The sequence below is a fragment of the Suricata suricatta genome, chromosome 15 (assembly GCF_006229205.1).
Source record: "Suricata suricatta isolate VVHF042 chromosome 15, meerkat_22Aug2017_6uvM2_HiC, whole genome shotgun sequence".
NCBI lineage: Eukaryota > Metazoa > Chordata > Mammalia > Carnivora > Herpestidae > Suricata > Suricata suricatta.
The window spans coordinates 34,979,663-35,001,523 of NC_043714.1; the positions used below are offsets into that span (position 1 = coordinate 34,979,663).

The 21,861-nt window shown below is 41.1% G+C and overlaps 1 protein-coding gene across 2 annotated transcripts in view; it reads left to right on the forward strand.

The window, feature by feature from the left end:
* Positions 1 to 182: 182 nt before the first annotated feature.
* DECR1 (2,4-dienoyl-CoA reductase 1) overlaps positions 183 to 21,861 on the forward strand; it is a 47,119-nt gene continuing 25,440 nt past the window's right edge. Inside the window, exons 1-2 of one of the 2 annotated variants that reach the window (XM_029923911.1) lie at positions 183 to 318; positions 16,002 to 16,204. In XM_029923911.1, coding sequence (XP_029779771.1) covers positions 268 to 318; positions 16,002 to 16,204 — 254 coding nt within the window. In that variant the 5' untranslated portion in view covers positions 183 to 267. Of the gene's footprint in view, positions 319 to 8,505; positions 8,575 to 16,001; positions 16,205 to 21,861 lie in introns of those variants that run through there. The other variant, XM_029923910.1, reaches the window with a different exon arrangement.

The following is a 21,861-nucleotide window of genomic DNA, read 5'->3' on the forward strand; positions in this document are numbered from 1 at the left end:
CCCCCCCCCCCCCCCCCCCCCCCCCCCCCCCCCCCCCCCCCCCCCCCCCCCCCCCCCCCCCCCCCCCCCCCCCCCCCCCCCCCCCCCCCCCCCCCCCCCCCCCCCCCCCCCCCCCCCCCCCCCCCCCGCCTCCTCCCCGCTCCGCCTCTTCCCCGCTCCGGTCCAGCCCCTCTCCCCGTCCGGCCCCGCCCCTGCACTCTCCTCTTCCCCGCACCAGTCCGCCCCCAGCGCCCCTTGGGCCTCTAGTCCCAATCCGGGAGGTCCAAGATGGCGCTGCTAGGCCGAGTCTTCCTTGCTCCGGGCCAAGGTCCTCGGAGGGTAAGGCGACGTTGGAGGGGCCGACGGCCCGGCTCGCCCCCACAAGCGCCCTGCCTGTGCCGGAGCGAAGATCCGGACCCCGGCTTGCAGGGAGCGAGGACGGGGATCCCGGGGGGCGGGGAAACGTGGGAGCAGTGGGAGCCGGGAGGCGTGGGGTTGGAGTTACGAAGGGACAAAGTCACGTTTGCTGACTGAGAAAGTGTGTGAAGGTCATGCTGTGATTCTCAAAGTTTTCGTGTACTTAAAAGTTTCAGAGTTGTGTGGAAATAGGTAGAAAGACTGGAGGACATTGCACAAGTTGGCCCTTAGATGAAGGAGAGGGACTGGGGTAGGAGGGAGGGTCCAGAGGGAGCCCTGGCCTTCCAAGAGACCTTGATTTATGAGGATAAGCCATTCATGTGTTAGTTGTGCAAATTAAACATTAATACAAACATATGTACAGCTTTTTGTAAAAAGGAAAAACACCAAGACTCCACCTTCTAGAGGCAAAGCTGGAAGATTGGCATTTTAGGCTGGTTTCCACCTCTATCTACACCATGCTTTGGGAGAGACAGCTTGTTTGCTTGTTAACTTACATGTCTGTCCATGGAACTCAGTTGAAATAAAAACATGCGCTTGGGTGGCTCAGTTAAGGCTAATGTCAAGGCTTCTGGGTTCCAGCCTTGCATTCCACACTGACAGTGGGGAGCCTGCTTGGGATTCTCTCTGTCTCTCTGTCTCTGTCTCTGTCTCTCTCTCTCTCTCTCTCTCTCTCTTTGTCTCTCTCTCTCGTTCCCCCACTTGTGCTTGCTCTCACAAAGTAAATAAATGTGGGAGTAAATGCAAGTGAAGACAGGGAGGATAAAAAGGAGAAAGGAAGATGAAAACAAAGCAATAGTAAGGGTGCCTGGGTGCTTCCGTTGGTTGTGTCAGACTCTTGGCTTTGGCTCAGGTCAGGGTCTCAGGTTTGTGAGTTTGAGCCCTGGTGAGTTGGAGCCTGCCTCAGGCTGTGTGCTGACAGCTGCAGAGCCTGCTTGGGACTCTGTCTTCCTCCTCTCAGTGTCCCTTCCTGCTCACTCACTGTCTCTCAAAATAGATAAACATAAACAAACAAAAACACCAGTAGTATCCATAGCCCATTCCGCAACCGAATCTTAATAAATTAAACTGAAAAGTTCAATTTCCTTAGCTAGGTTGAAAAATTATTTTGCCAACAGTGAAAGAAACTTTTTTCAGTCCAATAGAATGGGCAGCCATGGGAGTGTTTTAATTATTATTTTTTTAAACTGTAGTTTCAAATGTGAACACGAAGGAAATAGTATGGGAAGTCTCTCAAGTAAGAGAACTTTCCTTTTAAAAATGAGACTTGTTCAACACTAAAGTTTTGTAGATGCCGTTTTCTGGTAAAGATTTTGATTATAGATCATTGTGAAAGAAGCTTCTGCTTTCTGGACTCTTCTCAAAGAGCTTTGTCTTTGTCCAACTCCATGAGGTAGAAAAGTCTCCAGACATTCCCCCCCCCCCCCAAATCGTTAGGCCTGTAGGAATACAGTTGCACAGACTGCATGCCAGCTCTTCTAACACCATTCGACAATGAACTCATTTAAAAAGTAATTGTAATCTGACAATTTTGAAATTCTTTTGCCTTAACAAAAATAGAAGTCTTGAGAATCGGTGTTCAGGGCCAAGAGAGGCCCATTTTGATGTGGTTTGTTTTCTTGGCACATGCAGGCTTAGGTTTAAATTCCTAGAGAAGAGACTTCACATCTATGCAGTGGGTTGTCCTAGGGAACATGTTTTTGTGAGCAAATACTTATTGTTACAATTAAAACCTAATGTTACCAAGAACAAAGAGAAATGTTTCATTTGTGTCCCACCTAGGAAGTGTTATAATACATTGTTCTGTTTAGCTGTAGGCCTTAGTTCAATGCAACAAACCTTTACGGAATACTGGCTCTGTGCCTGGCCCTGGGGTTACAAAGATAAAAAAAAAAAAAAAAAGCCCTTTGCTTTCAAGCTGATTTCAGTTCTACTCAGGAACACATTCATACGTTCAGCTGTTTATCAGAAAATGCTAACTAAGTGCCTATTAAGTGTTAGGCATTCTTTAGAGAGAGTTCTTGAAAAGGTCTCTCTACCATGGTTAAGTTTCATGCGTATTTTTCAAACTAAGAGAGAATCCTGACTGGACATTGAAATCAGTTTTATGGAACAAGATGAGTTTAAGAAAAATAAATTGGAATTGACTAAGAAATACGAGAATTCATCTCATTTAGTAAGGTTAGGTTTACTTTGTGAAACTCTTTTTTTAATTTTACCATTTTCCCTTTTGTAGATGAATGCTTAGATCTCTGAGATGCACAATGCCATGCTTCCTTTCCTTTTGTTGTGTTTAAAACGTTTTTTTAAAGTATGTTTATTTATTTTAGACAGAGCCAGTGGGGGAGGGGCAGAGACAGAGAGAGAGAAAGAGAGAGAGAATTGAAGCAGGCTCCGCACTTCCAGTAAGGAGCCTGATGTGGGGCTTGAACTCACCAACTTTGAGATTCGCAAGATCATGACCTGAGCCATAACCAAGAGTCAGATGATTAACTGACTGAACCACCCAGGTGTCCCCCTTTCCTTTTGTTTTTATCAAAAGTGATAACTTCAGGATCTTTATAAAAATGATACCAATATGAATTCAGGTGATCTAGTTAAAAAAAAAATAACACAAGACCCCAAACTGGCCACCAAGACATAACTAAGGTTGACATTGGTGAACGTCTTTCTGGGTGTCTGTGCTAGTAAAAATGATGGGTATGTAGACATAATTTTGCTTGGATATATTACATTTATTTCCCCCTTAGAGCTAAATCAACATTGTTTTCATTGCCTTCTAACACTAAATGTCAGGGCAAAATGGAAGGCCAGGGTTTTTTTCTCTGTGTGTGTTGAATTTTATTTGTTTTTGTTTTTGTTTTCTATCTGGAAAGGTTATGAAATCTTCCTGTACTTAATTTAAAATTCCAAAGTCTAAGTTGTTTAGAGGCAAGGATTTATATCTTGTTTACTGCTGTATTTCTTTAAAAAATTTTTTTTTAATGTTTTTTAATTTATTTTTGAGAGGCAGAGAGAGATAGTGCAAGCAGGGGAGGGTCAGAGAGAGAGGAGACACAGAATCTGAAGCAGGCTTCAGGCTCTGAGCTAGCTGTCAGCATAGAGCCCGATGCGGGGCTTGAACCCACAATCGTGAGATCATGACCTGAGCTGAAGCCGGACACTTAACTGACTGAGCCACCCAGGTGCCCCTACTGCTGTATTTCTAAGCCTAGTATAGAGTAAGCACATATAAATACTTGTTACATGAATGAATGTGTGTGTTGTGTTGCAATATAAAGGGCATTTCTTGTTATGCTTTATATAATATATAAATGTCTGAGGAACGATAATTTAGTAAGTCACACAAGACATCAGATTGAAAATGCAGATATGCGTTAGCATGCCTATATAAACAAAACAGGATGAGCCTGGAGGAGACTGGGAAGGCTTCATGGAGGAGGTGACTCCCAGGACTGACTTTTGAAGGAGTTGGAATATATGGGATCTCAAATGTGATCTAGACCTAAGAAATAGCATGTATGAAGTGAAGGGCATAGCCTATTTCTAAAAAAACAAACAAAAACAAACAAAAAAGCTGGCTTAGTATTGTGGAATTTAAAATATGGGGTCAGAGAGAAGTGTATGGAGATGAGACTGGACGGCTTGCTGGGGGCAGGGTGTGACAAATTGGGCATTTGCTATGTGCCAGCACTGCACTGGGAATATGAGGACGAGAACAAGAGCTGATTCCTGCTCTCAGAAAGCTTATAGTCTAACGACATGGTATAATACGGCAAGTATCATGATTAGTGTTCTTGATCTCAGAAGAGGTCAAAATGAAAAGCATCTTTTTTTTCCAGGTTGAAAAACAAGTGTAAAGACAGAGGCCAAGGTATCACCTATTATTGTTCAGCGTGGGAGCCAGATGGCCCTGTTAACCGGACTTCCTGAGCTAGACAGACTTGCTGCCTCAGAAGGACAGTAGAATTGCTCTCTGAGGGCAGCTGACTATCAGGAAGAGGAAAGTTAAGGACTACTTATGCCCAAATAGTCTCAAAATTTACCAGATAACCTATCTCTTTGAAGACAGGGAGACTAAATGTGTGGAGAGAAGCCAGGAGTTACACTAAGTGAGCTCCCCTCCGGAAAGAAACCTTAGGATTGGGGAAGAAGCATTTCCCACTCCCAGTGGGAGGAGTGTCCAACATATGGGAATATGTTTTGGGGTACACATCTAAGCTGAGGCCTGAAGGATGTGTAGGAGCTGACCTGGGGGAGGAATAGGAGTAAGAAGGTTCTAGGTGGGAGAGTGGCCTGTGTAAAGGGCCAGGCAGAAGTGTATAGAAAGTAGGGAGGCAGGTGGTGAGAGGCAGGCTGATGAGCAGACAGTGCCACATTAAGGAGTGGAGCTTTGTCCTGGTGGCATGAGAATGAGGGTAAGGACAGAGGCACACATAGTCAAATCCGGGCACCCCTGTTTCCTTGGTGGCCTCAGCTAGGGAATGGCTATGGATGCAGAGAAACTCAAAATCAAGTGATATGTAGGAGGGAAATTGAGAGGCCTTGTTGATTGGTTGGTAGTGGGGTTGAGGAAGGAAGATCAGGCCGTGTTGTGGAGGTGATATGGCGCAGTCACGGTTGTGAGCAGGGAAGTGATATCTTCAGGTAAGACTTGAGTTAGGGAGACCAGAAGTCCAAACAGAAGCGGTAAGGGTCTGTACTAAAGGCAGCATTAGAGCTATTCAGGACTAAAACAAACTGGATTTTGTGGTTTGGATGTGCGGTATGGGATGAAGGCCAAATTTCTGTCTTTGGCCCTGGAGCTAAGGGTAAAGCCACTGAGAGAGGGCAATTTACCAGGGGGAGCTGATTATAGGGATGGAGGTGAGAATGTTAATTCTGTCTGGAAATGTGAGGGAAGGCATCAGAACTCAGAACTAGCTTTACATGATGAATGTCGAGTGATGTAGGGATCAATTTGGTGTAGATAGGGAGGTAGGAAACAGCTTATGTTTGGGGAACCTTGGATATTTTGTTTTCCTTAGTGCAAATTTCAAGGGGGTAAGGCAGAGGGAGAAGAGGCTGGAGAGATGGACAAGAGGCAGGTCACGAAGACTTGATGTGCTGTGTGAAGGTCAGGAATCTGGATTTATGCAGCTACCAGGAGGCGTAGATAGAGCTTAAGGCGAAAAGTACTGTGAGCAGGTTTACAGTATTCTGGAGGGCAACATCACAGGTGGGTTGGAGAGAGGAGATACTGGAGGCCAGAGACCAGGTAAGAGAGGAGATAAAGTCATCCTTCAGTATTTGTGAGTGACAGAAGATACAGGCCTTTGAAGTCAGGCAGTGGATAAAGCGGAAAGATACTGACTGGACGGTGAAATACATGGGACTTGGAGATGGATTGGTTATATCAGGTGAAGAGAAAGAAGACGGGAAGGACTCACTAGAGGGAGTCACATGGATGAATGGTGACCTCAGAGCTCAAAGATGCATGTGAAGAAATTTCAAACATCCTCCCAAAACTACCCAGCTAATTTTGTAATATTAAGAAATATGTATGTCTCCAAAGATCCTTACAAAACATATCAAAAGAGGAGGGAATTCCTAAAGTTAGCCAGGATTGTCTATAGTCCATATTAAAAGGCTTCCATCAAGATTTGGCACCCCTTGGTTTTTAAAGAAAATTCCAGCTAGGAGATGATCAACATTATCAGTTGTGCTATGCTGTTGTCATCCTGAGGTGATGATTCACCTTGAGATCATAAATGTCTGGGTAAATATAAGTAAGGTAAGAGTAAGGAGATAGCCATACTTTGGTCCCTTCCAGTCTGGGGAAACTTCCACACCGCCTTGCATCAGTGGTAGAACTGTAGGCTTTTACAGTTGTTGAACGATGTTACCATTGACATTTAGCCCTGAAGTGTTTTTTAGGCTCCCAAACTCTTTATTTCCAGCTTCAGGTTAAGTATGTTCACCTGAATGTTCCACAGGCGTGCAGGTGTGGCATTTCCAGTACAGAACTTGTCTGCAGTCCTCCAACGTGGACTGTGGGCTGTCCATGTCAGTCCAGTCGTTTCTAGCAGCACCTGACAAACAGCCATCCGTGTAAACCAGAACATTCACTCATCTTCAGCTCTCCCTTTCTTGCTCACCCCTTCCAACTGGTTGGCTTCCGAACTGAGGCTAATCTACATGTTAAATGTGTGTGGAAAGTGTGATCTTTATTTCTGCTGCCCTCCTTGTTTCTCACCTAGGCGAACACCTTCTGTCTGACTGATCTCCGTTTCCTTCTAGCTTAGAGTTCAGTCTTACACTTTCTAAAACACAAAGGCAATGCAAAGAGTAACAATACTGAGGTAAAGGGAGAGAGTTGGAGTCTTTTCCGGTCTTTTCCGGAAAGTGGCAGACCTCTTTATCTGCCTTTGGTGAATAGGTCAGGGTGTGCTGAGGTTAGGCTTTGAGGCCAGAAATAATTGGACCAGACAGTATTAGGTAGAGTGATAATTTATTACATCCTCATTTTCTGGGGCCTTCCCACCAGCAAGTCCTCTCATTTGCTAACGTCCTACCTCTTTTGATAATGGCAGCCAGCTCTAAGCCATCGTCACCTCTTGCTTGGCCTGCTGTTGAAGCATCATCCTTGTTCCCAACCTTGCCTCCTACATTCTTTTCTCAAGATAGCAGGCAGAACAGTATAGAGTCTAAACACGAACAGCAGATCCTGTCAATCCTCTGCTCAAAAGCTTGGAGATGTTTTCCACTGGACTCACAGTAAAAGCATAGTCCATATAGGGTGGTTGACTCAGCCTGGGTGATCCCGTCTGTTTTGCCTGATTGACCTCACCTCCTGCCCCTCCCAACCTCCCTCCTGCCACCCCGGCCCCCTGAGACTTCATCAGTTAGCTAGGCATGCTGCCTTCTCAGAGACCTTGCTCTAACTCTTGCCACTACCTGAACAAACTGTGACACTCATTCCCTCACGTTTTTTCGGTCTTTGCTCAAATTCACCTCAGTGAGACCTCTGACCACTCTAAAATAGCAACACTCTATCCCTATTCTATGTCTTATTTTTCCCATAGCGTGTGTTAGCTTGTGACATACTACATGTTATTTAAGTTATTTATCCTCCTCCCTCCCAAAATGATCTGTCAAGGTAGAATATTGTATTTGTTTTTGTTCATTGCTATATTACTGTTTCCTAGAACAGTGCTAGGGCACAGGAGATGCCCCATAAAAACTTGCTAAAAATAAGTAAATGAGTTAACTCTATACCAAATCATAATTGTTTATCTCTATGAAGATGAGTGAATGTTTTTTTTCATATAAGCAAATGTCCGTATTAAAACAAAACCTTTTGAAGAGTAGGGGTTCTATTTTTTGTCTCAAAAAAAGAGAGCCGGGATGTGTGGGTTGCTAAGTTGGTTAAGCTTCTAACTCGTGGTTTTGACTCAGGTCTTCATATCGCCATCGTAAGATGAAGCCCCACGGCGGGCTCTGTGCTGGGCGTGGAGCCTGCCTAAGATGTTCTCTCCCCCCCTCCCTCTGCCCTTTCCCTGCTTGTGTACTGGAGCTCGCTCTCTCTGTGTCTCTGTCTCTCTCTCAAAATAAACAAATAAACAAATAAATAAATAAATACAGGTAGTCATGTAAGTTTTGGCTGCTGTGACGAGGATCAAGGAGATCACTCAAATGAGAGGTTATAGCAGGAGTGAAGACCCCAGTTGAAAATACCAAATTGCTTGCTCATTTATCTCCTTAATTTCATCTCCCTTTGTTGTGTAGTCTTGGTGAAGCATCTGTTTGGTCCACATCTAATTGCCAGGAGGTGAGAACTGTAATAAAAATGGGAAGTACGCCCTGGAGCACAGCGCAGCTACTTTTTCAAGGCCTCATGTTCATTGCTATGAGATGTATCATTACTTAAAAATGTAATTTCTGTCTTGCTACCGGCAGCAACTGCATAATTCAGCCTAGCCACTGCAGCTTGGAGTCCAGCTAACTTCCTTTTATATTTGCTCAGCCTTACCTTCAAGTTGCTGTGGCAACGAGATCTGCGTTCCGCAGTTGCTTAGATCAGTAGCCTCTGTGCAGTGCCCTGCTTTAAGCTCAGGAGAAGGGAGAGGTGCTCAGACAATCCACATGCGCACCGAGCCATGGGCATGGGCCGAGTTCGGGCTCTTCAGTTCGTTTATGGTTTGTAGGGTTGCTTTTGGGTTAGTGGGTGGGCCAATTCTTCATTCCACATGACTCTCTCTTTGTACAGGACCATCAGCTAGAGCATCCTGCCCAGCCTCCTTGTTTTTCCAGATGTTTCCAGCTAAGAGCCAGGTCCCCTGTGCTGAAGTGGCAGTGGTATGGACATTGAAAATAATGCATGCAAGGCATAGATACGTGCTTTCTAGCAACTGGACAAAATAAACCTGGAAGTAGTTACTGGAGGCTTAACTGTGTGCACAGACTATTGAGTTGTGTTCGGAATGCAAAATTACACATTTTTCAAAGTAATCTTTGAAAAATAAGATTGTTAGGACTTTATCAAGCTGACATTTTAATATGACAGTCAAGGCCCAGTCTGCAGAGCTCTTATCCTGTGAATTACAGTTGGGATCAATTTGTTCTTAAAAAAATATTCATGTTGACCTAAATCAACAGTACCTCATGTTGACTTAGAACATGTAGAAACTCCAAAAAAAAATTAGGTTGATGTTTCATTGTCTTTATGGGTATAGCTCACACTTAAGTGTGGAATATATAGTATACTTTATTAAAAATTTTTTTTCATGTTTGTTTATTTTGAGAAAGGGAGAGAGCATGAGCAAGAGATGGGGCAGACAGAGAGGGAGAGAAAGAATCCCAAGCAGGGGCTGCACTGTCAGCGCAGAGCCTGATGCAGGAACTGTGAGATCATGACCTGAGATGAAGTCAAGAGTCAGATGCTTAACTGTTTACACTTTAAATAGCACTGATCATATGCCAGTGTTCTTCTTGCTGTAACTTTGTTTCCCTCTATACCCTTTTTATATTGTGTCTTTGCATATATGATCTGCTACTGTGTTAACTATTTCTAATAAAAATTTATGAACATACCAAACACTCAGCAGTACAAAAGGTTATGCAATGACTGTACAAAAAGTCCCCATCCAAGAGATTAGTGATATGAATAGTTTCTTGTGAACCCTTCCAACAATTTTTGTTTATATGCCAACATATATACGGAGATATTTTCATTAAAAGAAACCACACAAATGGGAGCATTTTATATATATTTCCCTACCTTGGATTTTTCCCATAACACATAATGCCTCACATTGTTGGTACTCAATGCTTTTTGTTGAGTGAATGAATAACAACATATTGTTATTAGAATAGAATATATTCTGTTAAAAGATACACAGTATTGTGCTATTCAGATGTGCCCTAATTAGTTGAGCACCCCCTTTGGGAATGCAGATAGATTGTTTTTTAGTCTTTTCGATTACAAGCAATGCTTTAATAAATATGTTTGGCTCTTCTGAGTGCCCTGCGATTCTGCGTCCCTAAAAGTGAATTTTGAGACATGCTTGTCAACTTTTGCAAAAAGCCAACTGGAGTTTTGATAGGAATTGCATTGAATCTGCAGATCAATTTGGGGAGCACTGCCATCTTAACAAAATTAACTTTTTCAGTTGTCTTATTTATTTATTTAGGTCCTCTTTAATTTCTTAATGGTGTATAAAGTTTTTAATTTATAAATCTTGTACTTTTATTAAATTTATTAGTAAGCATTTTATTCTTTTTGATGTGATTTTTAAATAGAATTGTTAAGTTCATTTTGATCTGAGTGCCTATCTTTGAGCATAGCTTCTCCCTCCCACCTGAAAGAGTGAGTTTATCTGTTGGATTAATTCCTAAACGTTGAGTTGATGGGTGAAAAGGTATGTGTAGTTGAGTCAACATTTATGTTGCCAAATTGTCCTTCAAAGTATGTTGGCCCAATTCATTTCAACAGATTGTAAGAGTGACTTTAATACTTTTTAGTATTAAGTATTATGGTATTTTGAACTTTACGAATCTTGTGAGAGAAAAATGATACCTTTGTTTAATTACATCACTTAGTTATAATAAGTATGGTCGTATATATTTTTTGCGTGTGGACTAAGGTCTTTGCTCAGTTTTTCCATTTGCAAATGTTTGTTCATACTCATACATCAATAGATTTGGATTAATATTTAATGTGGCATAATTTAGAGTAATTGGAAGTGACTTTCAGCTTGATGAAACACGTGGCAGAGACCTGGATTGTATCCACAGCTGCATAAGATTCTATTTGTCTTCTCTCATGTACTTTGGATGGCACTGGGCCCTGGCTGATCAGTGTTACAGCCACTAAAACAAGCATTTACTGAATGCCCAGCTGGTGTTAGAAATCCTATTATAATGGGGAGGCTGGCTGGCCAGTTGGTTAAGTGTCTGACTCTTCGTTTTGGCCCAGGTCATGATCTCACCGTTCCTGAGATAGAGCCCTGAACTGAGTAGGGCTCTGCCCTGACTGAGCAGAGCCTGCTTGGGATTGTCTTTGCCCTTCCCCCTTGCTCTCCCCCTCCCCCTCTCCCTCTCTCCCTCCCTCTCTCTCTCTCTCTTTCTCTTCCCTTCTCCTCATGTTTTCCCTCTCTCTCTCTCTCTCTCTCTTTTTTTTTTTTAATGTTTTATTTATTTTTGATACAGAGAGAGACAAAGCATGAGAAGGGGAGGGTCAGAGAGAGAAGGAGACACAGAACTGGAAGCAGGCTCCAGGCTCTGAGCTAGCGGTCAGCACAGAGCCCGACGCGGGGCTCGAACCCACGAACGTGAGATCTGACCTGAGCCGAAGCCGGAGGCTTAACCGACTGAGCCACCCAGGCGCCGCTCCCTCTCTCTCTTAAATAAATAAACCTAAAAAAATTATTCCTTTAAAAAAAAAAGATACCCTATTATAGTAATGACTGGATACTGTTCTGTCTTTCTGGGTGCTCACAGTCTGGTGTGGAAGACTAAGATCCTGATGGAGGGAGGGATTCATTTGGCCCATTTAAAAAATTTTTTTTAATGTTTTTTATTTATTTTTTGAGACAGAGACACAGCATGAGAGGGGGAGGGCCAGAGAGAGAGGGAGGTACAGAATCCAAAGCAGGCTCCTGGCTCTGAGCTGTCAGCACAGAGCCCAATATGGGACTGGAACCCATGAATGTGAGATCATGACATGAGCTGAAGCCGGACGCTCAGCCGACTGAGCCACCCAAGTCCCCATGGCCGATTTTTAAAAGATACACATATTTTAAAATGTCAACAGTTTTCAACACTTTGGCTTGGTTTTGAAGGCTGATTGAGAAAGAAAGTGGGTAGTTTAGGTAAGTGAGACATCAGGAGCAAAGACTGGAAGGTCAAAGTTCTTGGCAAGTTTCTGGAATACTGAGGAGGGGTTGGTGAACATAGAATACACCTCTAAGTGGTGGAACTGATAAAAAGTAGGGTTAGGAAGGTAGGCTGAGGCCATATTGTCCAGCTTGAATGCCATAGTAAAGAATTTAACTTTTGTATTTTCAACCCTAGAGGACATCTGTGCTTTTGAGGTATGGGATTTTAATGTGGCTGCCCTGTCAATTAGTAATGGTGACAACGATAGTGAGATAACTAGCTAAGAGCTATTTAAATATGACCTTCTTTAGCCCCAAAACTTCTGTATGAGGGTCTGTTAATTTAGGATTTTTACAGATCTGGCATTGGATTTTCTTAACAGTGTACCCAGAACATTAAGCAATTACTTTTATAGAAAATTGTTTTATATGAAACTTAAGAAACTTATCTGTGGTACAAAAAAGAACAAGAAAAAAGAAAAACCATTTTTTCCCCTTTCTATTTTGTATTAGTTCCTGGGGTTTTATTTAGCCTAGGAGTCATGCACTCAAATGCCTCAAGTTCTGCAAGGCCCTATAAATGGCCATGGTTGCCCGCTGAAAAGGGTTTACTTTGCCTGTGTGAGTAGGGATTGGGCAGAGCTCAGGCCTGTCTCAAGTGGCCTTAACTCAGCCTTATTGGAAGCTGGACCTCATTGTTGTTAGAGTTTCTTATTTTTATCTGAATTCACTCAGTATCTAAATATTGGCTCAAAAATTTTAAAACACTGGGGGGCATCTGGGTCCTCAGTCGGTTAAGCATCTGACTTTAGCTTAGGTCATGATCTCGTGGTTCTTGAGCTCAAGCCCCACGTAGGGCCCCGTGGTGACAGCTCAGAGCTTGGAGCGTGCTTTGGAGTCTGTGTCTCCCTCTCTGCCCCTCCTCCACTCACACTTGCTCTGTCTCTCTCTTTAAAAAAATCAACAGAATTTTTTTTTTTTTAGACATTGGGCAGGCCTAATAAAGTATTTGGTCTAGGACCACCAGCCTGCCTTTATTGTAGGTGTTTATTCTAGACATTTGAGACTAGGCAGAATACTTAGGTAATTTAAGAATAAATCTCATTGCTATACAGTCCTCATCCTCTGGGGAGGAGACAGTCAAGACTCTTAAAGAATTGCCATTCTGAGGATTAGAAGGACAATCACTTTTCATGAGTTTAGATGCTATCATTTAGGACCACATGAAGGAGATCGATATTGTTTGTATGATATGAGGAAGTTGTGAGTATGGAGGCAGATGTTAACTGATTTTTTTCTTTTTTGGATTGTAGAACTTCTAATTCTGAAAAGTAAATTTGTTTGCCAAAATGGAAGATGTGAGAGGGTTGTAAGAATTTTAGATTTTAAAGATATTCAGAGAACTCAGTCTTGATATGAAAGGTATTATTTCTATTTTCAAGAGACATCTTATTTCTAGAAAAAGCACAGAGCAAGATTTGAAAACTTAAGAGTCTATTTTGTATGTACTTTTTATGACTTAAAAAGAAATGGCCAAGGGCGCCTGGGAGGCTCAGTCAGTTAAGCATCCAACTTCGGCTCAGGTCTTGATTTCATGGTTGGTGAGTTTGAACCCTGCCTCGGGCTCTGTGCTGACAGCTCAGAGCCTGGAGCCTATTTTCAGATTCTCTGTCTCCCTTGCTCTCTGCCCCTCCCCAACTCACACTCTGTCTCTTTCTCAAAAATAAATTAATATTAAAACATATTTTTTAAAATGGTCAAAATGCTATTTCAGGTTATTCAGAATCCTTTGTAGGAATAGGAAACCAAATACAATATGATTCTGTGAGATTTGTTCATCTCATTGGGTCTTAATGTTGAAATGAACAACTTGCTTATAGGCAAATAGATGACTAGAATTCAATATTCAACAGCATATATGCTATAAATTATCAGAAGGTAATGTGAATTAAAATAGCATATCAATTTCTTCACTTTTGGTTCGGTGAGAAAGATCAGTGTTGATTAGATCAAATACAACAGGTAAGCCTGTGCTGAGTAGTAACCTGATATGTTATCGACACTTATTAGGGACTGTTAATCAAACTGATTATTTTTACCTCTATATTCTACCATTTGGGCGGTTGAGAAAATGTTTTAAGATAAGTAAAAATAAATGTTTGTATGCAAATATTTTGCATAATTTATCTTTTGTAAAGCACCACATCAGATTTCGTATACAAATCAACACTAAATAAATAAAAAATCATTTCAGAGCCTTTGGAAAATTAAAACATAGTTTTTCATTATTAGTGAGTAATGACAAACTCCCCAGCCTACTTGTGCTAATTTCCTGTTCCGTCTTCTTAATGTAATATTCCCAGAAGCGGTGGCAGCCTCAGGTAAAAGTGCCATTTGTGTACAGAAAGATTATTGTGTGTTGCTTGGATTATTATGCTTTCAGCAAAAGGATACAAAAAGCGTTTTGTCAACATGAAGCTAAAGGATGGACAATGACCAGCATGGAGCATAATCAGATTTATAAATTTATCTTCACCAATTATTTTATACATGTTTTCAAATTTTGCCTTTTAGTAACATTGTTTTTCCTGATTATAAAGGAAATCATACTTATTGCAAAGACAAAAATACTAAAAACAAACCCAACAAAAACCAAGAAAAATCGTACATAATCTCATCACCTAGAGAAAGTGAGTGTGTAAGGAAGATACGGATGGACTCTGAAATCAGACACATCTTGGGTTTGAGTCAAGTCTTTTCTACTTATTATTTGTCTGTAAAAGTTAGTTACTTGACCTTCCTGTGTTTCAGCTTTTTCATCTGTAAATTGAGGATAACAGTAGAATTTACCTTATACGATTTTTGTGACGTAATGCATTTCAAGTCTTTAGTAGACCTTGGCACCTGATTAATACTGAATCTACCGCTTACTATTTTTTCATTAGTCTTTTTCCCAAGCATATATTTTTATTTACAGTTAACATATTGTATACTTCTTTTTTTCACTTAATGTATCATAAACATTTTCTTGTGTAATTTCCAGTTGATAAACAGTCTTATCCTAACTCATTGACCACATTTCCAATGATTTCCTTAGGAGAGATTTCTAGATATCCCAGACCAAATGATGGCAGCTCACTTAGCTTACAGGAATACTGTAGCAGGGTATGATACCTTGTGGAATTTAAATCTTGCAACCATGACCTGATGGGGAATATCCCATCTTTTTGGTGTGATCATTAAGCTCTGTAGGAGTTCAGTGAGTAGGAAGAGGAAATATACAGGGTAATGATGAGGGAGGGCTTTGGAGCCTGTCAGACCACATTTGAATCTTGGTTCTGTGACTTGGGCAATGTATTTAACTTATCTGGGCCCCTCCTCTACAGTGAGGTTAAAGTAATATCTATTTCATGGGGTGGTGAAGATATTGATAAGCACTTAATAAAATTAGCTCTTTATTGTTTTTTATTATGTTCAACACAAAAGTTTGTTTTTATAATTAAATGTGAGAAAATGGCAGTGATTTTCACAAGTAATGTGAGAATGTAAGTTGTAAGACATAAGATAGGGCAATGCAAATATTTTTAGTGTAAAATGTTTTTATTTTTTCCCTATTTTAAATATAACAAATTGTTATCTATTCTAAATTTATTATCCAGAAGACAACATGGGAAGAGGCATTTAATTTAATGAATTTATAAGGACTGCTAGTCATTTTCTTCAGTGACTCAAAATTGGAATGTGATTTTTATCCAAGTTATTTGTATTGAAAGATGAATATTGCTTTATGTTAGTTCCTTTTATAGTTAAATTTAAGCAAAACCCCTGTGAATAATAATGCTAGCATTTATAGAGCACTTAGTATATGCTAAATGTTCTGGGTATTTTACTTATATTAATTCATGTAGTGCTTACAATGTCCCAAGATTAAGGTTCTTCTCTTCATTTATAGAAGAAACTGAGGCACACAGAGGTTAAATCACTTGTTGAAGTTTATACAACTGGGCAGAAAATTCTGTCCTATGTAGTCTTTCTCCAGAGCCCATGCTTTTAACAATTCCACTGTGTTACTTAACATTCCAGTGGGAAAAAAAGTAATAATTGATTAAATACAATACTAATATGTTTACAGTGCATTTGTTAATCCAAGAGTTTGATTAATAGTAAATTGGAGAGTAAGTTTTTTGAACTTCATCTGTTGTGGGAATGGATGTGTGAAAATTTCAATTAATCTTTTCTCCCTTTCAGTTTTTCAGTTATGGAACAAAAATACTGTATCAAAACATTGAAGCTTTTCAGTCTAAATTCTTCCCACCCCTTCAAAAACCAATGCTACCGCCTAACAGTTTCCAAGGAAAAGTGGCGTTTATTACCGGGGGAGGTACTGGCCTTGGTAAAGGAATGACAGCTCTTCTGTCCAGCCTAGGTGCTCAGTGTGTGATAGCCAGCCGGTAAGTAACGCTCAGCGAGCTGCCTGGCAAGAGTCTATTATGAAACATTTCCGTGACACAATGCTGAAGACACTATATGCCAGAGGTTTTTGATTTTCGTCATCATTTTCTGTGAAATATCCTTTGGATTATTTAAATAAATCTCCTTGGAAAAATCAGTTATACTTGAAATGATAGAAAGACAGATGGGACCCGGATTTGCACTGGTTCAGTTTAGGATTTTTCGACTTTACGGTGGTATGAGAGCAGTACGCGTTCAGTAGAATCTGTACTTAAAATTTTGGATTTGGAACCTTTCCCAGGCTAATAATATGTGGTAAGATACTCTCTGATGGTGCTGGCAGTGAATTAGCTCTCAGTCAACCACCCAGTCATGAGGGTAAACAACCAATACACTCCTCACCATCTTGTAGCCAATACAACCCTTCCGTTTTTCACTCAGTGCAGTATTCAATACGTTTCTGTGAGATATTCAAAACTTTATGATAAAACAGGCATTGTATCCAATGATTTTGCCTGACTCTAGGCTAACGTGTGTAAGGTAGGCTAGGTTAAGCTATGGCATTCAGTAGGTTAGGTGAAAATGCATTTTCAACTTACAGTGTTTTGAATTTATAATGGATTTATTGGATATAACCCCATCTTTAAGTCAAGGAAGATCAGTAATGGTTGACTATGGAACTGATGATGTACACATTTCCTAAATTCAGTGATAGATTTTTTTTCTGTATCTGATGCTTAAGTTAAGTTTAGGCTGCTTTTTTCCCCCAGTGAGAATGATTGTAGTTACTGCTTCAAATGATAGTTAGCCTTATACTAGGGTAATGGATATAATCCTTCCATATTCTATAAGATGGGCAGATATTTCAAACTACCTCTTATGATAAATGCCGCAAGGATAAGTCCAGGTAGATGGAACTCCTTACTTAGGCCCTATAACTGTGTAACTATTTTTAGGACCCTATGCCTATGGAAGTGTAGAACTTTAAAGACTGGTCAAAAAATCTACACCTTCCTCCTATTTTGAATAATGTAAAATTTTCAGATAGAATAATAATCTGAATGGCCAGTCACAATGTAATTTACAAAAGGCCAAAGGAATTTATTTCAGGTATTTCCTTTAATGCAGATTAGCCAGAACACTTTTTTATATTGTAACATTTTTACAAGTATTAAAATCTTATTTTCTTTATAACACTACATAATTTATGCTTATGGTTTATTTTTCATGTTTCTTTCAAGAGTATGAAACTGAATGGATATAATGCTTTTATATCCATAAATTTGGTCTAAACTTATACATAACAGATTTTATATAGTATAATATAAGCTTACATTGTATCATGAATGTATTTTCTTTCTAAAGCAGGCTTGGGCAAGGGAACAGAAATTATTATAATTAAGAAAATTTATTTATTTTAATTTTTTTCATGTTATAAGTTTTTATTTAAATATTAGGTAGTTAACATGTAGTGTAATACTGGTTTCAAGAGTAGAATTTAGTGATTCATCCCTTACATGTAACACCCAGTGCTCATCCCAACAAGTGCCTCCTTAATATTCATCGCCCAGCCAATCCCCCTGCCCACCTCCCCTCCAACAACCCTCTCACTTGGTTCTCTACTATTGTTAAGAGTCTTTTATGGTTTGCCTCCCTCTCTCTCTCTCTTTTATTTTTCTGTTCTCTATGTTCATCTGTTTTGTTTTTTAAATTCTACACATGAGCAATACCATGGGGGTATTTGTCTTTTTCTGACTCACTTATTTCACTTAACATAATACCCTTTAGCTACGTCCACTGCCGACCTCAAAGGATCAGGGACCCAGGGTGGCAAAGGAACTGAGAGAAAGAGATGACAGTATAGCGAGGCACAAGGGACCCCGAGCTGACAGCCTGAGGTCCAGAACTTTATTATACATCTTCATATATACTGTCACAAGCTGTGACTCAACAATGATCAGCTACAAGAGCTTAGTGGAGTACGGCAGCAGTGTACATCGGTACTGTCACGGCACATACACACCGTATAAACCATCCACACCGTGCAAGAGTGGTCTCAGCAGAAAAACGAGATATGACAGGAATCCTCTTGGCAGGATGAAACCCAAAGGGGAGTGAATGCACTGTCCTATTTACTGCTGGTTTTCCTTAAGTAAAACATCCTTATCTGTGTACTGAAGAACAGGCCACGTTCCCAAGGGCATTTCACTCAGCTCCTCTGGGGTGGTTCTGAACCCTGCAGTCTCGAGTTTTCTGAGATCTTGGAACCCGAGTGAATATGCGCCCCTGTCCGTGGTGCTCCTCCGTTTCCTATATTTCCCCATTTCTTTTTTCAAAGCCATAAGCACTTTATGATGAAAACTCTGTGCATTCACTCCCCTTTTGAGGATACAGAATCCTATGAGGACAATAAGACAGCATATTAGAATAGACAAAAAGGAGCCGCCAAGGCTCTGGGTAAGGTTTTGCAACCATCTGCGAGGATCCAGCCCTTTGAAACCATGGGCTATATCAGAGGCCAGTTGCCCATATGGAGTTTCAGGGATAGAAACTTTAAATGCATCAAATATCTCTTGTTGAAGAGCCTGGATATCCAAAGATACATTTCCTCGAATATTTTGCAAGTGATATTTAATTTGTTCCCAGGAATGCTTAGTCGCATTGAAAGGATAAGGGGTTACACAAACTGAACTAGAATTCCAGTCGCATTTAAGAAACACCTGTTGTTGTAAATCGACTAACTGATCTCCTAACCACCGCACCGCTTGTTCCAATTCACTCACCCTAGACTGTAACTCTCTATCTAGTTTACTTTGCGTAAGCCATAGAGTATGCGATTTTTCCTGCCAGGTTTTCACGAAGTCGTGGGTTTGTAAAGACCTTTGCAGCGCAACTCCTGCGACAGCAGCAGTTGTGGTAATTCCAATGAGCCCTAGTATCCCCAGCACCAAGGCCACGATGAAGCGTCGACTTCGGGAAAGCAGCTCATTTATCACTTTTGAAAACAGGCCTTCCACAGGGTTTTCTTCCCAATTCCTGGTTAGATTTACAGGGAGCCACACTCCCATACGTGCCCGCAGAAAGAGAATAGCATCATTCTCACGGTCAAAAGAGATAGTACGGTTAAGACAAGTATACAAGTGGCAATTAATACATTCAATACTTTTAAGAGTGAGGTTAACATCAATTCTACCAATAGCAAATACATAAGGGAGATGGACACAAGCCTGGATGGCAATTGAGGTGTTATGTATAAATTGATAATCACTTTCTGATTGAGAGGTTCCTGAAAAGTTCCCAACATAAAATTCAAGTGACTCTAGCGCTGCCAAAGCTTTCCATAATTCCCATTGTTCGGGACCAGGGTGCGTTTCATCTAATTGTACCCGCGGACGAGGTGGGGCTAGTCCCCCTTCGTGCCATGCCATCAACCCTCTCGGATGATGATGTTTATAAGTAACATTGTCAGTATGATTCCAAGCAACATTGGAAATGTAATCACATACTGTGCTGTTAACGTCTTCAGAACAATTATTAAGAAACTTTCCGTGAGGTCCCCAATCTATTATAGGATAACCATTTAACAAGAGAATTTTTCCATGAGGACCTCGACATCGAGACCAACGAATAGGTTTAAAAACATAGTGGTTATAAATTATAGTACTACATATCGGGTCATCTGATATGCCCAGGGTATCAGTGGTGTTCACTTCACTAAAGTTAAAGGATAATGCTGTCATTAAACCCATTTGGGTCCTTTGAGATTTTGAAGGAGGAAGAACATATGCCCATGTTTGATGGCTTAAAGGGAGGCAAACTTTTCCTTGCCCTAAGCATAAGGGTAGAACATCATAACCTAGAGTAATATTCATGAGAGAACCTTCCTCCTCTGGTTTCAGAGGGGGAGTGGAGGACCACGGTGGGGGAAGATGAACTGAATCATTAGTAAATATAGTAGGTCCATACTCAGTCCACTCCACCAGTCTCAATAGTGGGGGATGTGGCACGTAAGCCCAATAGGTGTGATTTTCCCCTACCGCCAAGGTGCAGGTCACAACTGCCATCATGGTTAGAAACAAATGTCCAGAGGCTTTACTGGATTTAGTCGTCTCCAAAACTCGTTCAGCACGCTGTGCGAGATTCTTCAGTTGTCCCCATGTTGGAGGAGTGCTTGGGGCTGTCTTCCATTGTTGGGGTCTCTTCAGGGTCAAGGCTGCCATTTCCTGAGTTGGGGTTTGAGTCTTCAGCCCCTGAAGTGGGTGAGGATTTTCCTCCAGTTTGATGGCTGGTCCTGGGCTGGATTTTCTGAAGAGGTATCCAAATGTTCTACAGGATCCGCCTGGAATGTGGAATGACACACGTGTAATTGGGGCCTCGGATGATAAGATTGCCAGACTGCCAGTGGTTATCTTCTTTTTTTAACCCAATAGGAGTGTTTTGGGTATGGGAGGTTATTGGAGTAAAATGCTTATCAGCTCTAGTGTAAGGCTCACCCTGAGACAAATTCAAAAAATTTAAAGTAAATAGTGCCTGTGCCATGATATCTCAGGGGAATATTCCCCCATTCTTGTTTTTAGGAATTTTTTTGTAATTGCTTTTTAAGAGTTGCATGAGCTTGTTCGACCAGAGCTTGCCCTTGAGGATTAAAGGGAATACCAGTAACGTGTTGAATTTGCCATTTGGCCAAAAATTCACGTGGCGCTTGCTTGCTAAGTGGGTCCATTATCAGTTTTTAAGCTATGGGCAATCCCATGACAGAGGAGCAAGAAAGTATATGAGAAATGACATGTCCTGCTTTTCTCCTGAAAGTGGGGAAGCATAGAGAAACCCAGAAAAGGTGTCAATAGTGAGGTGGATGTAAGAAGAAAGTCCAAAGGCAGGAAAATGCATAACATCCATCTGCCAAATACAATTAGGAGTGGTGCCCAGGGGGTTAATTCCATGTGGATGTTTGGTTAGATGTAAAGGTCAACAAACAGGACAAGCAGACACTATCTGCCTTGCAATTCCTAAAGGAATTCCATAATGTACATGAAGGCGGTTAGCATTAGTATGCAGGGGTTAATGCTCATCTTGAGAAGTAAGGAAAATGGGTGCAGTCAGATGGACAGCACTTGATTTCCTAAAGCTAGACGACCTGGAAGATTAGAATGGGAACGAATATGAGTGATATAGAGAGCATGTGTTTGAGATTGAATCTCAAATTGTAAATCCTATAATAAATGGTTAATAACTGAATGTGTAGTGGAGATAAGTATAGTTTCCAGTGGGCCACCAAACCCACTACATAAGCTGAGTCAAAAAACTGTATTAAGGGTCCTGGGACATCATGAAGGAGATGTAAAAGAGCAGCCAATTCAACCTGTTGATCAGAAACATACGGAGTTTGTACTGCTTTGCATATAGAAGGACCCCGTATACCAGCCTTGCAGGAAGAACCAACAATAAAATAGGTGGATGCCTTAGGAATGGGAGAATCACGAACTATATGGTTAATAATCCATTGGGTACACTCTGGAAAATCCCAGTTTTCCCGAAGGATAGGGACATCCTATACGTCCTGCATAATCTGCAAAGGCAAGTTGTAAGAGAGGGAACACATCCTTAAACGTGGTCGAGGCAAGTGGTAAAACAATCAGGCCGGATCAAATTCTAA